Source organism: Athene cunicularia (assembly GCF_003259725.1).
Source record: "Athene cunicularia isolate RWA chromosome 2 unlocalized genomic scaffold, athCun1 chr2_part1, whole genome shotgun sequence".
Taxonomy (NCBI): Eukaryota; Metazoa; Chordata; class Aves; order Strigiformes; family Strigidae; genus Athene; species Athene cunicularia.
In genome coordinates, this window is record NW_020799095.1 from 108,389,711 (window position 1) to 108,408,597 (window position 18,887).

The 18,887-nt window shown below is 39.5% G+C and overlaps 1 protein-coding gene across 15 annotated transcripts in view; it reads left to right on the plus strand.

The window, feature by feature from the left end:
- The window catches only part of DTNA (dystrobrevin alpha), a 219,957-nt gene that overhangs the window by 189,478 nt on the left and 11,592 nt on the right, over nt 1-18,887 (plus strand). For 12 of the 15 annotated variants that reach the window (XM_026841319.1, XM_026841318.1, XM_026841315.1 and 9 more), the window contains 6 exons: nt 2,490-2,577; nt 4,900-4,997; nt 6,372-6,485; nt 9,777-9,873; nt 15,462-15,621; nt 18,376-18,465. In XM_026841319.1, the coding sequence (XP_026697120.1) occupies nt 2,490-2,577; nt 4,900-4,997; nt 6,372-6,485; nt 9,777-9,873; nt 15,462-15,621; nt 18,376-18,465 (647 nt within the window). The remainder of the gene's footprint in view (nt 1-2,489; nt 2,578-4,899; nt 4,998-6,371; nt 6,486-9,776; nt 9,874-15,461; nt 15,622-18,375; nt 18,466-18,887) is intronic. The other 3 variants (XM_026841314.1, XM_026841323.1, XM_026841325.1) reach the window with 1 other exon arrangement.

An 18,887-nucleotide genomic window follows, 5' to 3' on the forward strand; every position in this document is an offset into this window, starting at 1 on the left:
TGTGGCATTCATAGACCAAATTTGACACGCAGCTACATCTATTTTATGGCATCCACCTACACATAAATATATATCAAAGACATTAAACAGCAAGTAAGAATCAAAAAGCTGCGGTGGCTTGCTTCATTCAGTATAAAATCATTGTCTCAGGGGTTAACTCGCATCTCAGCACTGTATTGCAGATTGTGTTATACCAACAAGTGAAACCATAATCCATTATTTTTCCAGGGTGGATAATGTGGTTGCACATCTCTATAAAGAAGAGAGTTGATACTGAATGCTTGCTGTTTTCACAGCCATCTGTTAGGATGTGATGTTCTCGTCGTTATGGAAAAATTAAAAATTAATTACACTGTCATGAAAGTAACCCTAATTACCTGGTTTGTGTCTGCAAGTGCTGCTTGTCCCTTTCTTTCTCTGGATGACTTATCAGGCCAGTAAGCGTGAGTAGGCAAGAAGCAGAACTGTATAAATTTAGCAAAACACGTTTAGCTCTTCAGCAAGTAAATCAATTATCCCACAAGAATCTGAGTAAGCATAGACTTAAGCTATGTATATAACAAAATTAATTGAACACAACCAAAACCAAAAAATCAGTGTTCTTCTACCACCTTAGAGTGGTATGTGTAGTAGTCTTATGTGTAGTCTGCAGCACAAGCTTAGCTTACACAGAACACCTCTGTGTCTAACTTTTCACGGCTTTACTGTTTTTCTGAACTTCATGCTTGTGGTCTCACAGGTTATTGTCAGAAGGAGAAAAAGATGATGTTTGTCTCTTTTCCCTTACCTCAGCAAGCCATAAGAAATCCACATGACTCCCAGCTTTAGTTTAATGATCAATTAATATCAACCACTCCTCATCTTTCAAACATGACTTCTAAATCACAGTGGACTTAATCAAGTCAACCAAAAGATGCACACTGTAGTTCCCTGAGGTATTTGGGGATATGAACTCACTCAGAAATTTTTGAGAAATATTTCCTTTTCCTTTTAAAGATGCCAATTCTTCAGAAATAGAACTTTTTGCACATGTGTAGTTTCCATCTGGAAGGCTTTTCAAGTTCAGCATATCATTTCTGGCAAAAATCAGAATAAGATTCCCATGCCCAAAATAAGCCTTACTTTGCACTCTTTTTTGAAACATGAAGCTCATTTGCCAGCAACCAGTTGCATGCCCTGAAGAGCCCATGTGTGGGGAGGTGTGTACCTGTCTCCTTCAGCCAAAACATCAGACAGTTGCCAAGGGATAAGAAAAGAGGTCAGAGTTACCTCTGTCTGGGATAGTCTGCAGGCTGTCTTGTATTCCACACAGCGAAGGATTCTTCTCACCTCTACTTAGGGGCTTCAATTTTTTTCTCTTGTATATAATATGAGTAATGCAATATAGGATTCTGAAACCTGTGATTATCCAGGGTCAAGTATGGCCTCTTTAGATTTCATTTTTTATCATTCTATTAGTGTGCTTATTAGTTTTGAGGGTTCTTGGCAAACTTCTAAATGTTTAGAAATAGTAACGTTTCTTACTATATCACCTTTTCCTCCTCATCTGACTAAATAGTAGCCTCCATTTAAAATAAGGACAGCTGGCAAAGGATCAATCTAAGGAGAGAAATACTTGCCTTTGATATTCTTATGGGGAAAAAAAGTTATAAGATACAGTATTTTAAAGGAATTCAGCATATTTACTGTTTAGTTCATATACTTTCTGAGTAATTGTCATGGAGATTCTGCACATGTGACCAAAGCTCTTCATGGTTGGTGCTGCATCCTGGCAGCTGGAGTTGGCTCTAAGTTAAAGTAAGTCCAAGTCTGGGATCAGAGGTGGTACACAAGTAATAAGCTGCAATATTTTAAAGGAATTCGATGCATTTGCTGTTCAGTTCTAACTCTGATCACCATTATGAGATTCTCTGAAATCTTACTCCCAAATATCAAGAAATCAAGAATAAAAGAGAAAGTCTGATTATAAATTTCTAGATCAGTGGTTCCAAACTGTGGTCCATGAGGCCTTGGTAACTGGCCTGCAGAACTGTCCTAGGTATTGTTTTCTGTTGTAAATCTGACAAAGCTTCTAAACAAACACAGAGGTTCCTGCTAATCCACTTTCCAAAAAATAATCACTCTTCTAGGTGATATGATTAAACTGAGAAGTAAAAACAAATGCTGACTGGTGGTCCTAACCACCTCACCCCTCTTTGGACAAAGTAGTCTATGAGTTGCATCTTGCACAGCCTTGGCCAGGTGTCTGCAGACTGCTGCTGTTTTCCCCCTAAGGGAAGGTGCTGTCTGACCCCTAGAGCTGATCATTCCAGGGAAATCACCCTTCCATTTCTCCCCTTTGCTCAGTTAACATCTGCCATTGTTAATTTGGCAACATTTTGCTTCTAAATTCTGCAGTGAGGGGGTGTGAGTGGAGAGTGTGACAGAGCACTGGTCATTTTTCTCATGTATTAACGTGTCTTCCCTCCTTCCCCTCCAACCCTGAACAGCGTGCTTGACAGCGCAAGTCGCCTGGATGAAGAACATAAGCTGATCGCCAGGTATGCAGCAAGGCTGGCAGCAGAAACTTCTTCATCAGTAAGTGTTTTAATTAAAGGAAGGTACTTTCCTTCTGTTGTGTTCCAGGGGCTTGGCAAGATCAGGGAAACTACATCTGACAGTCTTAATGATTAATAGATTATTTTTCCCTATCCTTTTCATCAGAAACTGTTATGCTTTAGTAATAACACTTCTATGCAGTCCATTTAAACTGAAGAGTACACATACTAATGCATATAATCTATATACTAATGCAATGGTATTTAAACAATTACAGCAAAAGGAATCTTGACATCTTGAACTCAGGAATGACTAGAAAATATTGTCTGGACTAGCTTTGGTTAAAGGTTAATGATTTACTGCAGTGGAAAAATGGGGTGGTGAATCCATTTTACTCTTTAGTTCAAATATCACGGCTACTGGGGCCCTAAGTGCTGAGGATTTTAAAGAATGATCTTCAGCAGGATGACTGTAATGACCCCTTGCATTAGCCCCAGCTCCCATTTTCATTTCAGAGCAATGATTATTCTGCTCTATGTATCCCAAGATAGAAGGTGATGACAGGCTAAAACCTCACTAACTATATTCAGGAATAAGACAGAATGAAGCAGGAACCTAATCGAAGTATATAAAATCTTAAATGGCACAAATAAGGTCAGCCTAGTTACTTTTTTTCCATCTCAGCACATTTGATAGAACAAGGGACCATAAATGATGGTTAAATGAAAACCATCTGTCACGGAAGATTTCACACTACCTGCAGCTGCAGGGGCAGAGAGGGTCCTCCTGGTCTGCCAGCCCAGTCCAAATCAATCCCTTCCAGAGGCATGACACACAGTGTTTCAAATGTAAGGCAACCTGTAGGTGATGGTCTTGTTTCTGAAGGATGATAATTCTTTATGGGAACAAGATTTCCCATTAATAATGTCTCTGGGTAGAAACTGGTAGAAATCAGTTGTTTATAGCATGTGTTCATAATATGGGGGGAAACTTAGGAAACAACATTTAAATAGAGCTGTTTTGAAGGAAAATACTGAATTTCTCATTGCCATCCATTTGTGTTCTTTGAACAAGAGACAGAAGGTTCTGTATACAGAAACCTCTCCGAGCACAAGAGTGGCACCACATTGGGTATACAGTGGAAATTCTGAAAGCTTTGCTGATGATTGTTCTGTTTTGCAAGGAACAAAATAGATTAATAACACTGGGCATCCAGGATAAAGATCCTGGTTCCACCTATATCAGTTGTGACATCCACTGATGTGTATCAGTTCTTCTTTATGCACTGCTCTGCTCCCCTGTGGTTGGAGTGTTAATGGGAAAATGTACTGGTAGCAGAAAAAACATAAATGGTTACAGGCATAACGTACTGTCCTTTCCCCACAGACAGTGCTGACAAAGGTTAGCACCGAGATGTATCTTCATCCTTTTTGAGGGTCCACCTCCTGGAGGAGGAGGTGCCTGCCATCACATAAAATGGGGCTGCAGAGTTACATTTCACAGGGCTTTTATGGTGAGAAACACTCAGATCACAGCAGTAACTCAGCAGAGTATTTTTTAATGTTTGATTCTTTCAGGTTGGAGTTAGAAATAAATGGATATCTTTGATAGCTGTGAAACTTTAAATGTCTTGCTCTGCGTTGTCATTGATACAATACTGAAATACAGGAGTGTGAACAAGGAAAACAGTATTTGGTTATTGCTGATGAACATGAAAAAAGAGCATAGTCCAATGAAGCTGTAGTGAGCACTGCCTAGTTTGGTAAGAAATAGTTTAATTCCCACTTCATTTTATTGGGGAAAAAAGGGTTCTACTGTACCAGAAGGACTGGGGAAAGAGTTTTTCTGAAATATCATCAGAGTGTATAGGAAAATGTGGCCAAATGGGCCACACAGCCAGACTAAAAGCTCAGTACAGCTTTCAAACTAAAAGTAAAACTGTACTTTCAAGAAAACAAAGCGTCACTGCACTGGAAACACATCCCCTTCTTTTTGGAGAGAGACACAGGTTTTTGCTTCAGTGTATGTAGTTGTCTGTAGTATCAAAATTAAGAGCCATATTACAGCAACTGCCTGCAGCAGTGCCGTTGCCTTTTATGATTGGTTCAGAGGAAGGTCCTAGAAGAAGCAATGAATGACAGGATGGTAAACACTGAGTCTTATTTACTCTAGCACTTACCCTGCTTTTACTAGAAATGGAGCCATATTGGTATGAGCACAACATGGATGCTCTTTTTTTAGTGTAGGCAAGCCTGGTACTGCATTTTCTGAAAGGAGATTTCACAGAACAGATCTGTGTTGAAATCATGGGTACATGCTGGCTATTCCTCCTTCAATGCAGCCTTCTTGTTTTTACAACAGCAGCAGGGTCAGCAGAGAGGGGCATCAGATATCTCCTTCACCATTGATGCAAACAAGCAACAAAGGCAGCTGATAGCAGAGCTTGAAAATAAAAACCGGTAAGCATCCACAAAATACCTGGTTTTGTTCAATCCCATATATTGTATATATTTGTTTGTTTCTTAACATTTTTTACCACCTACTTCTGTGTAATGTGCTTAGACGTGCACATACACCTCCCCTGAGATAAAGCACAGGACACTAAAAGGTCCACAGAATGTGACAAAGGCTTTGAAACGCATAGCCACCCTGTGTTTTAATGAGCGTACTATTCAATGACGTGTTATAATCATTGATACTTTACTATTTGCATCTGCTGTTTGTTAAGAGCTAAAAAAACATAAAAGCCTGTCCTGTTTCAAACCCAGATTAACTGTGAATTGGATCTTCTGTAGCACTATAACATGAAATGATAAAAAGATCAGTCACACTGGTAATGTTATGCTCCCCTGCTTTTATTTGTGAAAAAGATGATTAAAGCTCCCCAGAACACCGTCTGCCTGGGAAAGGTTTGCAGAAAGGTTAGCAGCAAGTTAGGCTGCTGATCAAATGAGGCACTAGGTATGGATGTGACCGAGACTGAGAGAGAGTATCCAGGAGAAATAGGCCAGCCAGCCCCAAAAAAGGAGAGATGCCTGTTTGTTAGCAGCAGAGGATCTGGCCCTGGGTATCAGACTGCCTGATGCCATGAAATGTATGGCAGCAGAACTCTGTTTTTACTGCTGGACTGTAAAATAGAGTCCAGCCCAGACCAGATGGTTTCCTATTCCAAACCCTGCACTGCCTTCTGTCACCGTGTAATGAGCCACCAGCTCCAGTCTCGATTCGTCTTTCATAGTTTGAGGCTGCCTTCTGACCGTCTGCTATCCAGCACATTGCAAAGAGACAAAATGCACAAAGGTTTCAACCTTCTGCTGCGGAGCTTTGTATTAGTCTTTCGACAGCACTCCAGGGCTGGAGAGCCAGTCGTAACAAGTCCTGTTAAAGTGCTTCTCCATGAATTGTTGACCACTCTCACATCTCTACTTACACTTAAAGTATTTTTTAAGAGCTACATATTTTCTCTGATTCTCAAGAAGGGCCAGATAGATATGTTATTTTAATTTTTGTTAAGTTCATGTGGGGCTTGAAATATTCATGGGGAAGAATTAGAAGAGAACAATTTAATTAATCATAGAACTATTTCATGTCTACCCCTGATTTTTGGTGGTCTTGAAGAAATATTTCTCGTGAAATCCTAAAAGTTTATTTCAAAAATATCCAGAGCCCTCTGCTGTTGCTGAGGGCTTCTTTTGTTGGTGGAGCCCAGTCATTATATCTGCACTGATGAAGAGCTACATACAATCATACTTTTTCTCCTCTTGCAATGACCAGTGGGCTAGTTTTGTGGAAAATTACTGACTTGTAGTCTTCTGCTTATTTTCCTTCCCAAGAGAAATCCTACAGGAGATCCAGAGGCTGCGACTTGAACATGAGCAAGCGTCTCAGCCCACACCGGAGAAGGCACAACAAAATCCCACTCTCCTTGCAGAGCTCCGGCTCCTGAGGTAAGTCCACAGCAGTAAAACCTCCAGCCATGACTGAGGCCAGCCAGTCATTCTCAATAAGAGAAGTAAGAGATAAGCCTGGGTTATGGGTTTGGGGCTTTTTTATGTAAATAACACAATGTGTATTTTTTCTCCACTTTTGGTGCAGGCTGTAGTCCTAGAAGTAATTAAGCTTATGCTTTAAACAGCATGCATGAGGAATCTCACATATTACTCATCTACATTAAATTAAGCATGTGCATTAGTGTTTGCAGAGTTAAGCCCTTAGGTCATTTGGAATAGGTCCCCACAGCCCTGTCCAAATGCCATTAATTATATGTGGAAAAATATCGTTGTGTCAGAACAAATGCTTCTACAAAGACTTGTCTTTTATGCTAACATAAATACAGAGCTACATGAAAATACAGCCAGAATTAGGCGTTAATTTTTGGAAATGTCCCCCACGTGTTGAACTCTTAAGGAGAGGTTAGTTCTCTTCACAGTGCAAAACCAGGCTGCAGAGTGATCCTCCTTCTCACATGGGAAGTGAGGAGTAATGTCATCTGTAGCAGCTGAAGATTTAGAGGATCATTTCTTCAATTATCCCACCAAGCTAAAAACATTGATATGGATGTGTCTGCATGTTAATAAAGCTACTCTACATGGATTTACTAATTGCCACGTTTATCACATTGAAGAAGTACAGTTGTCATTGGCCCAGATCCATAGGCTCCCAGCAAGTCCTGAAGTTCATGTTATGAGAGCCAGACAGAGAATCCAATAAGAACTATTCAAAACACTTCATATGAATAGACTGTAAACACTTTCTTTTTAGTGAAACAATGCTAGATTAAATTTTATCCCCCTGCATAGAGCAATTCTCCCATGAGAAGACTAAAGACCATTTTTGGCCGCTTAGCCGCTCCTCACACAAGTAATATTTTAGTGGTCTGATTTATAACCAAAGGAAATTACTGTAAGAAATTGTGCTAATTTTTTTCTTTGCAAATACTGTATAGTTTTATTATTGAGTTTTCCACACTAAAATATTTTCCTGTTTCATAAACAGCTACATTTGCTTTCCAATCTGAAGACAAATTAGCTTCTTCATTTCTGTGAGCGATTTTAGTATGTAACTACTTCTAGCTATATACAGGCAAGCGATGTTCTGTGAGACATACAAAACTGACTGTGATGAAAAAGTGTACACTGCATAATATATACCAATAATGTAGCTCCTGTGCATCAAGCCTGAAGTCTGTTTTAAGCAGGTTTAGGAGATTAGATTTCTATGTAGTTGACAAATAAAATTCATTATCCTTTTGAAAAAAAAATCAAATGATTGTGCAGTGTTAGTGGACTGACTACTTAATTTTTCCCTCTTTTCAATTTTGCTACACATATTAAAACCATAATATCCTTATTTGAATTTCCTGACATAGGATGTCCCTAAGGCAGTGATACCAAGTTCCTCAATTATGATATCTTTTCTGATTTAATATGCAGTGTCAGAGTCAGAAAATAACTTTTAATCTGTGAGTCTATACTGCTTTGCATACCTTCTAAAATGTTCACCATTAGAAAGGCAGAAGTTTGGCTTCTGACATACTGTGGAATTTAGATCCACCTCAAATTCCTAGACATGTGAGATGTCACGAGGCTGTTCTTATCATGTGTAAAACAGCAGAACTCAGAAGAGCAGCACTGATGTACATCTGTTACCCCATAGATTTTTGGGGCTTGAAGCAATTAGGGTAGTAGGGCAATTTAGTTTATATAATATTAAGAAATGCTGGAATCTGTAAATTACATTGTGGGTACCTGTCTCAGAGTCTTTCACTAGCTGCTGTAGTGTTGCAGGCTCGCTGAAACGAGGTTCTGAACACAGCATTCCTTCACATTACCAGTCCTGTCTTGAAGACAGCTTGGAAAGCCCGTTACTTCCAAGAACTTGCTCTGGAGTACAACTGGAGAAAAAAGTCAGAGGAGCAGTCTGTACATCACATGCTGCTTAGATGCTCTTTCCTGTAGAATGAATCTAAAACCCAGCAAGGTCTGTGCTAGGACCTGCCACTTTGAATTACATGGATAGGATATGTTATTTTTATTAGCAGTTTCTTAAATTCAGTTGCCTTTGTACATTTCAAAGCATTTCCAACCTTTACATACATGCCCAGAAAATAGCAGAAAATAGATTAATCCTCCAGAAGCATAAATACAACCTGGCAGTGTTATTATTTGATCGTGTTATATAGGTGAGAGCACACATGAGTAAATGTGTAGAAATCAATATTGCTTATATCAGTAACTGCTTACTTACAGAGAAGGCTGAAAATCAGGGTTTCATATTTCCCTAAATATAGGAAATTTAGCCTTGTTGATTCTTTCTATTTAGGATTAAATTGTCATATTTTAGAGATAGTACAAGGCTAACAGTGGTTTTATGTTATTTGTAATACAGTAGTATATAAAATATACTTTATATGTGTATTTTTCAACAGTAATGTTGTTAATTACATCATAGCTTCCAGGAGGCCATAATTTTATTTTGTATTTATGTGGGGACCTCTCACAGTTTAGTGCTTGAACATGTGCAAGTGCTGAACCCCTGTCCTGTCCAGTGGAGCTCTGCAGAGTCAAAACTGTTCCCATTTCTGTGGGCACAAACAGGCTGTCACTCCTGGAGTGGCTCAGTATTCATAGACGCAGGACCTGCTCTGGAATCCGAGTCCAAAGAGCTATTTTCAAGCAGTTATATCTCAGCTGTGTGATAGTCTTACTCTTGCTTTCAGGAAAAAAAACAAACAAACAAACAAACAAAAAAAAAAAAAAGAAAAAAAAACTAGATCACTGTAGTTTTCTGACTGAATTTCTGAACTCTTAGCTTCTCTTACATCTCACTCTGTTCCGTGCCCCTGCTGTAATTCCTGTCCTTCAGGGCATGGCTTTAATTTCTCCTGACAGCTAGTGAGATTATTGACTAGAGAGATCCAAAGACAAAAATTGCCAGGCATTCCCACAAGGGATATAACAGAAATTTGTTTGAACCTCATTTGTTCTTTAGAAAAGGGTCTGTCAAGTGTCTGTCTTTTCCCTAATCACTATATTCAGTCCCATGAATATTCTCAGTATGAGGGAACTCCCTAGCTTTCATGTAGCCCCGTTCCTAAGCACTATGCTGAATTAATACAGTGTGTTTGCTTTCCTGCAGTCTATAGGCATCTACCTCATAGTCTGGCTGGGAAAACAATGCAGTTAAAAGCTGCTGACACTGTGAGGCGTAAGCTCTGATCAGATCTGCTTGTTTCTTAGACAGCGGAAGGATGAGCTGGAACAAAGGATGTCTGCTCTCCAGGAAAGCCGGAGGGAGCTTATGGTTCAGTTAGAAGGCCTCATGAAACTGCTGAAGGTAAGGAACCATCTGATATTACCAAGGAAAACAGGCAGAGTGAAGCAAGAGAGGAAAGGGAGGAGATATGACCACAGAATTCTGCAGAACTTGACTATTTCCACGCATAAAATATGGCTTGATTTCCTTCCCTTTCTACTTTTTGCTTTGGCCTTTCTATATAGGCGTTTCAAATGATGCTCAGATGACATTGTTCCTGTAGTAACACTGCATCATCATTGTCACCTACTGCTAAGTGGATGGAACATCAGAGACAGGCTCTAAACTGTTGAAGAATTAATACAGTCCTTTAAATAATACTGCAGCATGATGCAATACAATCCTGTTTTGTTCTTCTGTAGAAGGATTTGGCCACATCTCTGGATATCAGGCTGGCAGTCTCTGGATTGGTCATTCAACAATGTCCAAACACAAAATATGTCGTGGCCCAGTTTCAGGTGTTTTTAGAGTTTTCTCTACTGAGGACATCAAATACAAAAAAAAAAAAAAAAAGGAATAAAGAAACCAACATGTCAAACAAGTTAACTAATAACTCTGAGAAAAACAACTCAGCACTGTACACTCCAGTAACTACTCCAGCTAACAGTACAGAACTGCTTTTGCTAGTTCCTTTAACTTTGCCCATTCAGTTGCTAGTTCTGTCAGACGTGCCATTTGACAACCACATCTAACGATGATTCCCAACAACAGCTGGTCATTTTCATAAATACAGAAACAAACCCTTGTTAAATGGATGAAACGTGTCTCAACAAAGGATCTCAGTTAAAAATGAAGGTATCAAAAAGCATGTGCATTTTTAAGACAGACTAGGGTAAAATGGCAAATGTGTCTTTGTTTGCAGAGTCCAGCCCTATTTTACCTGATGTGCCTCAGGACAGATGATGACAAAAATTCACACTGGAAAAAAGTGCTCTGAATAGCATAAGAGTGTTTTGGGTTTGGCCATGCCAAATAAAATGAGTGCATGGAAATTTAGTGGAACTTGAGTCAGATATGGCTCTGATAAAAAGCAGAATTTCACTGAAATCCATTTAGCAACAATGTATTTGCATCAAAGGATGAGTTTGACTCCTTATGTCATTTGCACCTCTTCAGGCACAGGCTTCTGCAGCCACAGGTATTGTTGGCACCTGAGCAGCAGAGCCCAATGAGTAGCCAGCAGATTTTTGGGAGCTGAAAGTAGACAGGATACTTTTCACTGTACCTATGAAATTTTGCAGTGCTACAACTAGCAGTCAGGGCTGCCTGCTGTAAATCGCACTGCCTAGACAAAGAGAATTTGGGGTAGGAAATGGTAGTTGCTTTCTGCACACTTTACACTGTTCTGGTGTTTCAAAGTGTGCAGAGGTGGGACCATAACCTGGTCACGTACCTTCAACTATCTCGACTGTACCTTTAACCCTGTACTCCAAATTTGGCTCTGTTTTCTTTTCTTCACCTATACCCTGGCTAATCATATGTGCTGATCCTCTTTTTCTTTAGGAAGAAGAATTGAAACAGGTATTAAGTTACCTCCTTTTTGGAGGCTTCACTAACTCCTAAATGTGATTGTTTTCCTGTGATGTATTTTACTTCCTTTGCTTGAAATGTGTGCGTTTTCTTTTGACCAAAATTAATATTTTGCAGTTCTTTCACACATTATTTTCAAGTATCTTGAAGCAATTTTCACAAGTAAACATCACAGCCCTCTAGAAAGTGAGGTCATGGCTACAAGGAGTCTTAATCTTTTTCTCACTCGTCTAAATAAGAACATGCAAGATATGGAAGCCACCATCCAAATGTAGTGAAACCAATCTAGAATATGAATTGAAGAATACTTCTCTCATAGATAACATTTTGAAAATGTAATGAGAATTTTGGAACTTTATTAAAAACATAGCTGAGTTTAAGGTAGACCAGGGCGATAAGTTTGAAATCCCACTTTATCCAGAAAAAGTCAGGGCATTGTGTGCACATCTTTTAAAGTAGACGCTGATAATAACTGTCCTGTGAGTCTTCAGGAAAATAATGAAGTTTCTAAATGTCTTCTGCAACCTAGATGAAAAGGGGCAAGTATTTGTATTATTAATGGTAAATTTTAGAAGATTTAATTGTTTTGGAGCATTTTAGTATTGAAATGGATCTTGGACAGATACTAGGCTTAAAAAAAAACAAAAACACTTTTCAAACAGCAGCATGATTTATGAGTCTGATAAAAATGTTTCCTTTTAACAAAACACACTTCCTCTTGCTTTCATCAGCAGAAGTACAGTCACAAGTCTGTTGTGGTCTGTCTGCGGTAGAGCATGCAGAGTTTGTAGGTAATGCTCACCTTCATAAAACTAATATTTTGGCTAATTTTTGTAGAGCATCAATCTGTTACACACAAAAAAATAAATCTGACCAAACATCACCTCCATGTAAGGACTGTCTTTTTTGATTCTGCAGTATTAAAAGTTCTTCCATTCACAAAAGAGAAGTTTCCAACCAACACGGCAAGAGTTTCCCTATCATATAAAACGTTCACTGGACAGTATAAGCGAAAGCACATTTTGAGGCTGATATGAGGTTGAGATATCTCTCAGGCTGAGATATGAGCTATGAGGGGGTTTTCTTCCAATAGTAATAGTCTGGCTGAATACCAGATGATGATGCTAAGGAATTACTCTCACAATTTCCATTAAATGATCCCCATTACACTATGCCATTTCATGATCTGTTGAGAGAAACAGGATTAAATTACTTCCTGGAGGAATTCAGTTGGAATGAGCAGCCTGACAATTCATCTAATGCTTATGAACTTTCTCTCCTGCCCTTCCCTGAGAAAGGATAATGAGTTCTTCTAATCCATGTCGTTGTATGAGGCAGTGAGACAGGCTTTCCCCATATGTCATCCCAGTTCAGTTCCGGCAGAGGGAGCAATGGGCTAAAGCTTCTGTAAAGCCAAATTTCATTCCAAGCATTTTATCCTAAGCATGCATGACAGTTGATAGTGAGGAATCTTTTCCGGTTTAGCAAGGGTTAACTTAAAATCCATAGCAGGTTGACTAGGGATGGTGGCTTAAGTGAAATACATTAGAAGTTTTCCTAGAAGGCACAAGAACATTAATAGCTGCAACCAAGTACAACATAAAAACTGAAGCCATCCACATACCTGTGGTGGCTGCAGTAGCTCCCTTTTCAGCATGCCTTAGTCCTTAACTGGTGGAGCTGCCGAGGTTTGGGAGCAATTTGGTGCTTGATTTCTCTGCTGAGATTAGCAAGAAGTCACTACTGATTATCATAGCAGGTTTGAGGCTGTTAGCTGTGAAAACCACATTTCTCCTGATAACCACTAAGCTGGAATCCAATCCTGATAGCACTCCATTCCCACAAACTTGGGCTGAGGTGGGGCTAGATGAGCAAAATGTAACTAAAGTGTTCATCTCTCTTAAATCAGGCATTCCCTAATATCCTTCTATTTCAACTTGCTCTTCATAATTTCTGTTTGATACTGCCCAAACAGTATAAAAAGAGAGTTTTTTAGTGGACAGGGGACTCCAAATGTTCATGTCCCTGTTCTTCCCAAACAGTTTGTTCCTATGCTGAAGGCTACAGATAAGAAAGCACTGTTTATCATAAACACAAGATCTCAGTCATAGCTGCAAAGCAGACACAAGGGTAAGCACTGGTGTGCAACAGCTTTTGCATTTCTCCTGTGGGAAAATTCCAGAGAAGTACTGGCAGGCATCTGCTACTTTTAGTAAATAAAATGCCTATTCTGAAGTTCATTCCTTGAATGTGACTTGACTATAGGAAGCAAATTTTGTCCATTTTTTTCTCATCTTTGAAAGTTCCCACTGTTGTTGGTGTTCCCCGGAACAGAGATCAAAGGCAAAGGAGAGCTGAGAAAAAGGGCAAGCAAAAGAGGAAGCTGGGAACCAGAAATTTTTTCACAGTTTTTTTTCACAGATTCGTGAAAGGAGATAGCTGTAGATCCCAGATCCCCTGCCTGACGGGCAGGGGGTGCAACCTCTAAGGACCTTGGAGCATCTCCAGGTTACTCTGTGCCCTGCCTCTGGAAGACTAGAGATCTGCATTTCTGCTGAAGTGGGTACAGATGATTCCAGAAACAGGAGAGCATCTGGCCTTTATATATTCAACTTCCCTTTCATCCATCATTTAAATGTTCTAAAACCAATCATTAAAGAAATTATAAGTATTAAATCCTCCATTCTCCCATCAGTAATGGGCTTATTCCTCATAAACGTAATTTGCCCCTGATGTCTCTCTGATGATAATGTCTCTTAGAAAGGGGTGATACGAGAAAAGAACAAATAGCTTAGTATTCTGATACATTATTTATGTCCAGGGCAGAAATTTATAAAAATCTCAAGGGCAGTGCTGCACTTCTCTTGCAATGGGCTGCTATTGTCTTTTTCAGAACTTATTTGCCAAATTGTGTCAGGGCTGCAGTGGCAGCCACTACAGTAGTCAAAATAAACGCTGTGGGAAGAGTTAAGAAATCCACCTGAATTTTAAAAATAAAGCCAGGGTGAGGGAAACACCAGCCCTCAGGTTACTTTCCACTGTAAACAACCAGGGGGATGTGTTGCAGTTCACTTTTAACAGCACTCAAGCCCCCTCCATCCTTGCCATCTACCTAACACAGGTTTTCAGTCAAAAGCCGTGTGCAGTTTAGTGTGGGCTCCAGCATTTTTTTTTTCTTATGTGGATACACATTCCCAGGGGTTTTGAAGCAGTGGATGGAAAAGGGCACTGTGTCTCTCAGTATCACTCACCCAGCTGTGTTTGTAAAAATGACTGTTTTGTGAAGTCTGATTGAATTTCAGCTAAGTGATACTAACTGTGAGGTGCTAACGGCATGACATTTTATATGACTGGTGTTAAAACATTTTCACTTCCAGCAGCTGAAGCCATAGCAGGAATTTATATTGCCCTATCCCCACAGTGTTTTGGGAGTGCCTGAGTATATCCTGTAGAGCGAACAATTTAACAGTGTATGATTTAATAGCAGCTTAAAATAGTTCTCTAGCTCCGAATAAAAAGCATAAAGCTATATTATTTATTGCAGGTGTCAGACTTTATATGACTGAGAGGTTGCATGTACCATGAACTTCTCCTGTGGGGAGGCGTAGGGCAGGGCAGTGATCAGCTCTCACGGCAGCACTCTGATGAAAGGGGCTGTTTCAGTCCCTTGCCCAAGCTGAAAGCCATGTTGGTGCCAGCATCTTTCCCCTTCTCACAGCCTGAATGGGTTATGTTTTATCAAACATGCATGAAAATCAGGGGAATGAGAGAGGGAAGAGGGCAGAGAGAAGGTCACTACTTTGGTGTTTATTCACTTGGATTTTCTTTAATTTAGCTGCTTGACATTTTCCCATGCTTAAAGGAAGTCAGATCTTGACTCATATTTTCCCAGTTACTATTTCTACATGGAAGCATTGCTCTCCGCTAACAGCTGACCTCAGTATATTTCTTTTAGCAAAATTAACATTGCCCAACTGATCTACAAACAGCATGATGCCTTTAAGCTGAGGAATGGGTGAGAAGGACAGCAGGCAAGGGTCTTGCAAAGACCTGTTTAACCCCTTGTGATTGTTTTGCAGACCCAAGGGGCAGGCTCCCCACGTTCCTCACCCAGCCACACTATAAGTCGACCGATTCCAATGCCCATCAGGTCAGCCTCTGCCTGCTCCACCCCAACCCACGCACCTCAGGACTCTCTGACCGGGGTGGGAGGAGATGTGCAGGAAGCCTTTGCACAAAGTAAGTCTCATTAATAGCTTGTCTGAGGTACTCCGAGACTGGTTGAAGAATCATTATTGCTTGTGGTTAATGACTAAATGAACTTGAGCTTCTGAGTTGCATGAAATTTAAAAAAAAAAAAAAGTGCAATAACTGTGTTTTGCCATTGAAAATCAACTTTGTCAGCCATTAGACTTTGCTGTCAAAGCAAGCAGGTAAGCAGAAACTGGACAAGGATGCCAATTAATGGATTTTGTAATAAGAGGGAATGTTGATGCAAGGTGGTGAGAACAGTTATCAGTGGTCTGTTAACCAGAAGAATTGCTATTGGCCTCAGCAAGGCATTGTCAGTGTGTTTGGTTTTAAATACTTTGTTAGGAATAGATGATACCGTCATAGAATTAGCTCAGGTGGAAAGGGTTCTTGTAAGTCACCATGTCCTCTTGCTCCAAGAAAGAGGGCTTCAGAGTGAGATCAGACCATTCAGGACCTTAACCAGTTGATTTCTGAATGGCTCCTGGCATGCAATTTCCACAGCCTCTGTTCCAGTGTCTGGCCATGCTTACTGTGAAAATTTTTCTCCTTGTATCTAATTGGAACAACCCTTGATGCAACTTGTGAGTGTTGTCCCTTGTCCTTCTGCTAGACAAGAACCTGGAAGTCTAGGTGAACCCTTCCTTTTCATTTCCAGAAAACTGACATAGGCTTCACTGTGTTTCTCACTCCTTTTTCCACTCTTTTGTCAAGTAACAATAAATTTTAAACTGTTTTGAATTTCTAAGGCCACAGATTAAATTATTGTGTTTAATATAAGAAAGTGAATAGTCTATGTGATCTAAATGAAGAAATATTTTTCTTTTTCTAATCTGCTCTCACTGGAATTATTTTCTTTGAATACATTTTTTTCCTGTTTCCCTAGTACAAATCAAATGTAAGTGGAACTCTGGAGTTCCTCTGCCACAGTGGAAGCATGTTTGTTCCCAGGAGCCTAGTTCAGCCTTCTCCTGTACCTTTCCCCTTGACTTTCATGGCAGTTGTGTCTGGGTGTATGTTATGACAAGGTTGAATATATAATGCAATCAAGAACTTTCTACTAAAGTGCTAGTCAATTCATGTATTGAACAAGTTTACTAAGGCATAATTCCTAGTCCAAACATAACAGATTGCTGGATATCTCATTTTCTGTGGCAAAAGAAACAGGCAAGAGGTATTTTTCTTCTTTTTGCTGTGACAAAATCAAGACAGGCAAAAATATGGACCACTAATCCCTATGCTGTTGTAGGGCAGTTTGTTCCAGAGTTAAAAGTAAGAGAAATAATGTAGTGGCCACAATAAAAGATCCATGAATAATACTAAAGCTGCCTCAGGCAAATGCTTTTTAAGTGTATAAATGTGTTCTGTTCAAGAGAAAAAGCAATATAAAAAGGTAAGTGATCACATTTAGAAACTGCTGCATTTGATAAATATCTAGCTTTATGTCATTATTTACCATATTCTCTAGATGGGAAGGTCAAACCCAAAGAACTTGAAGCCAGCCCTTCTGTCACATCTTGACATACAACTTAGGGGGGGGGGGGCTGAGATTTTACAGCTCCATTCTGTGCTGCACAGAGATCTGCTTATATATACATAACACAGACAAGCCGTCCTTAAAGCATGGTTTCTCTTGTTTGTTTTTTTCTCTTTTCATTATGTCTGCAGTAGTTCAGAGATACAAACTCGAGAAGCATTCAGAAAGGGAATGGCTGGCTGAGTGTATCTCTGTGTGTAAGAGAGAAATTAACTAATTTACATTCTAGTAACCATTTGCTAATGGATATATTAGAAAAAGAACATTAGAATTCTGGGAATTTTTTGAAGTCTATTGTTTTACATTCAGCCAGTTTTAAAAGAATCTACAGCAGTTAAATCCTGCCAATCCCTGTAAAAAATCTAGTCTGGAAGATTAGAGATTCTGTGGGATATATTGATTATTCAGCTACAATAGGAGCTATGTTTGGGATTTGGGGGAGTTAAGCATGCATTACCCACAGCCTGCTCCTAGGGAAGGAGTATTTCATGCAGCTCACAAGAATCTTTCATGATTGATAGTTAAGGGAATATTGCCAGGTTCAGCAGGGAAGCACTTCTAGATCCATTATTAGAAAGAGTTTAAAAGCAGCCTGGGGCTGTTTAGAGAGGCAATACTGCTTCCTTTATTTAAAAAAAAAAAAAAAAAAAGAGGGAGAAAAAGTAAATTATGGAATATACAAGAAACTCCTTGAGCTACTGTAGAGGTTGAAAGAGAATGGAGAAGAAAAATCTGTATCAGTCTTGATGAGGTCAAGTATGTTTCTTCAACATCTGCCATAATTATCTGGCAAATACCTGGCAATAATGGTGTCATTAAACAGAGCTGTGGGAACTTAGAGAAAACACTTCATTTCTTCCCTCCTCCCCCATAGACATTGTAAATGAGTTCACGCTGGATTTAATCTTCCAGGCCTGGTCTGCTGGTGTCACCACACAAATGCAAGCTTGATGGCAATGAATAATCTTCACATATCTGGCATTGTGATTAAATGAAGCATGAGGGTAGGCTTCTGCTCTTTCATGCAGCATAAGTAAATGAGGCCATTCTGCAGAGAACTCTTCTGCACGTGTCCCTCGTAAGAACTTTTGATACCCTGAATTGTCACAATGGCAGCTTTCAGCAGGGTTAAAACTGCTTTCAACAGGAAAACATATGCCTTGTGAAGAATATTAACACTGTGTTTTGTCTGTCTCTTGCTTCAGGTGCAAGACGAAACTTAAGAAACGATTTGCTGGTGGCAGCAGATTCAATCACCAACACCATGTCTTCTTTGGTAAAAGAACTAAATTCTGGTGAGTAAGGCTAACAAGGGTGGATAGTCACCACATTGACATTTCACATATATTTGATAAAATGAGAGGTAGGAAACTATAAACCAACAAAAAAGCAGTGTAATGTATCTTTAAAGTTTTTTATGCTTTTAGAAAAAAAAATCCCTAAATAGCAGCTTCAGGAATACAGCAGTTCTGACAGCCATGGACGTACAGGTGCAGCTGGATACAGTGAAAACTTTGAGAAGTTTGTTTGTGATTCCATGTGGAGCAGGATTTCACTCTTTAGAAATTTCGTTCAGTGTAGAACTTAGAGGACCTGTTGTAAAATCCAGTCTGTAGTACTCTCATGAAAATAACCAAGATAAGCAAAAGCTTCACTATTCTTTCCCACCATAAGAAGACAACTATTAGCTCTGCAGATATATGTTATGTGCTATGAG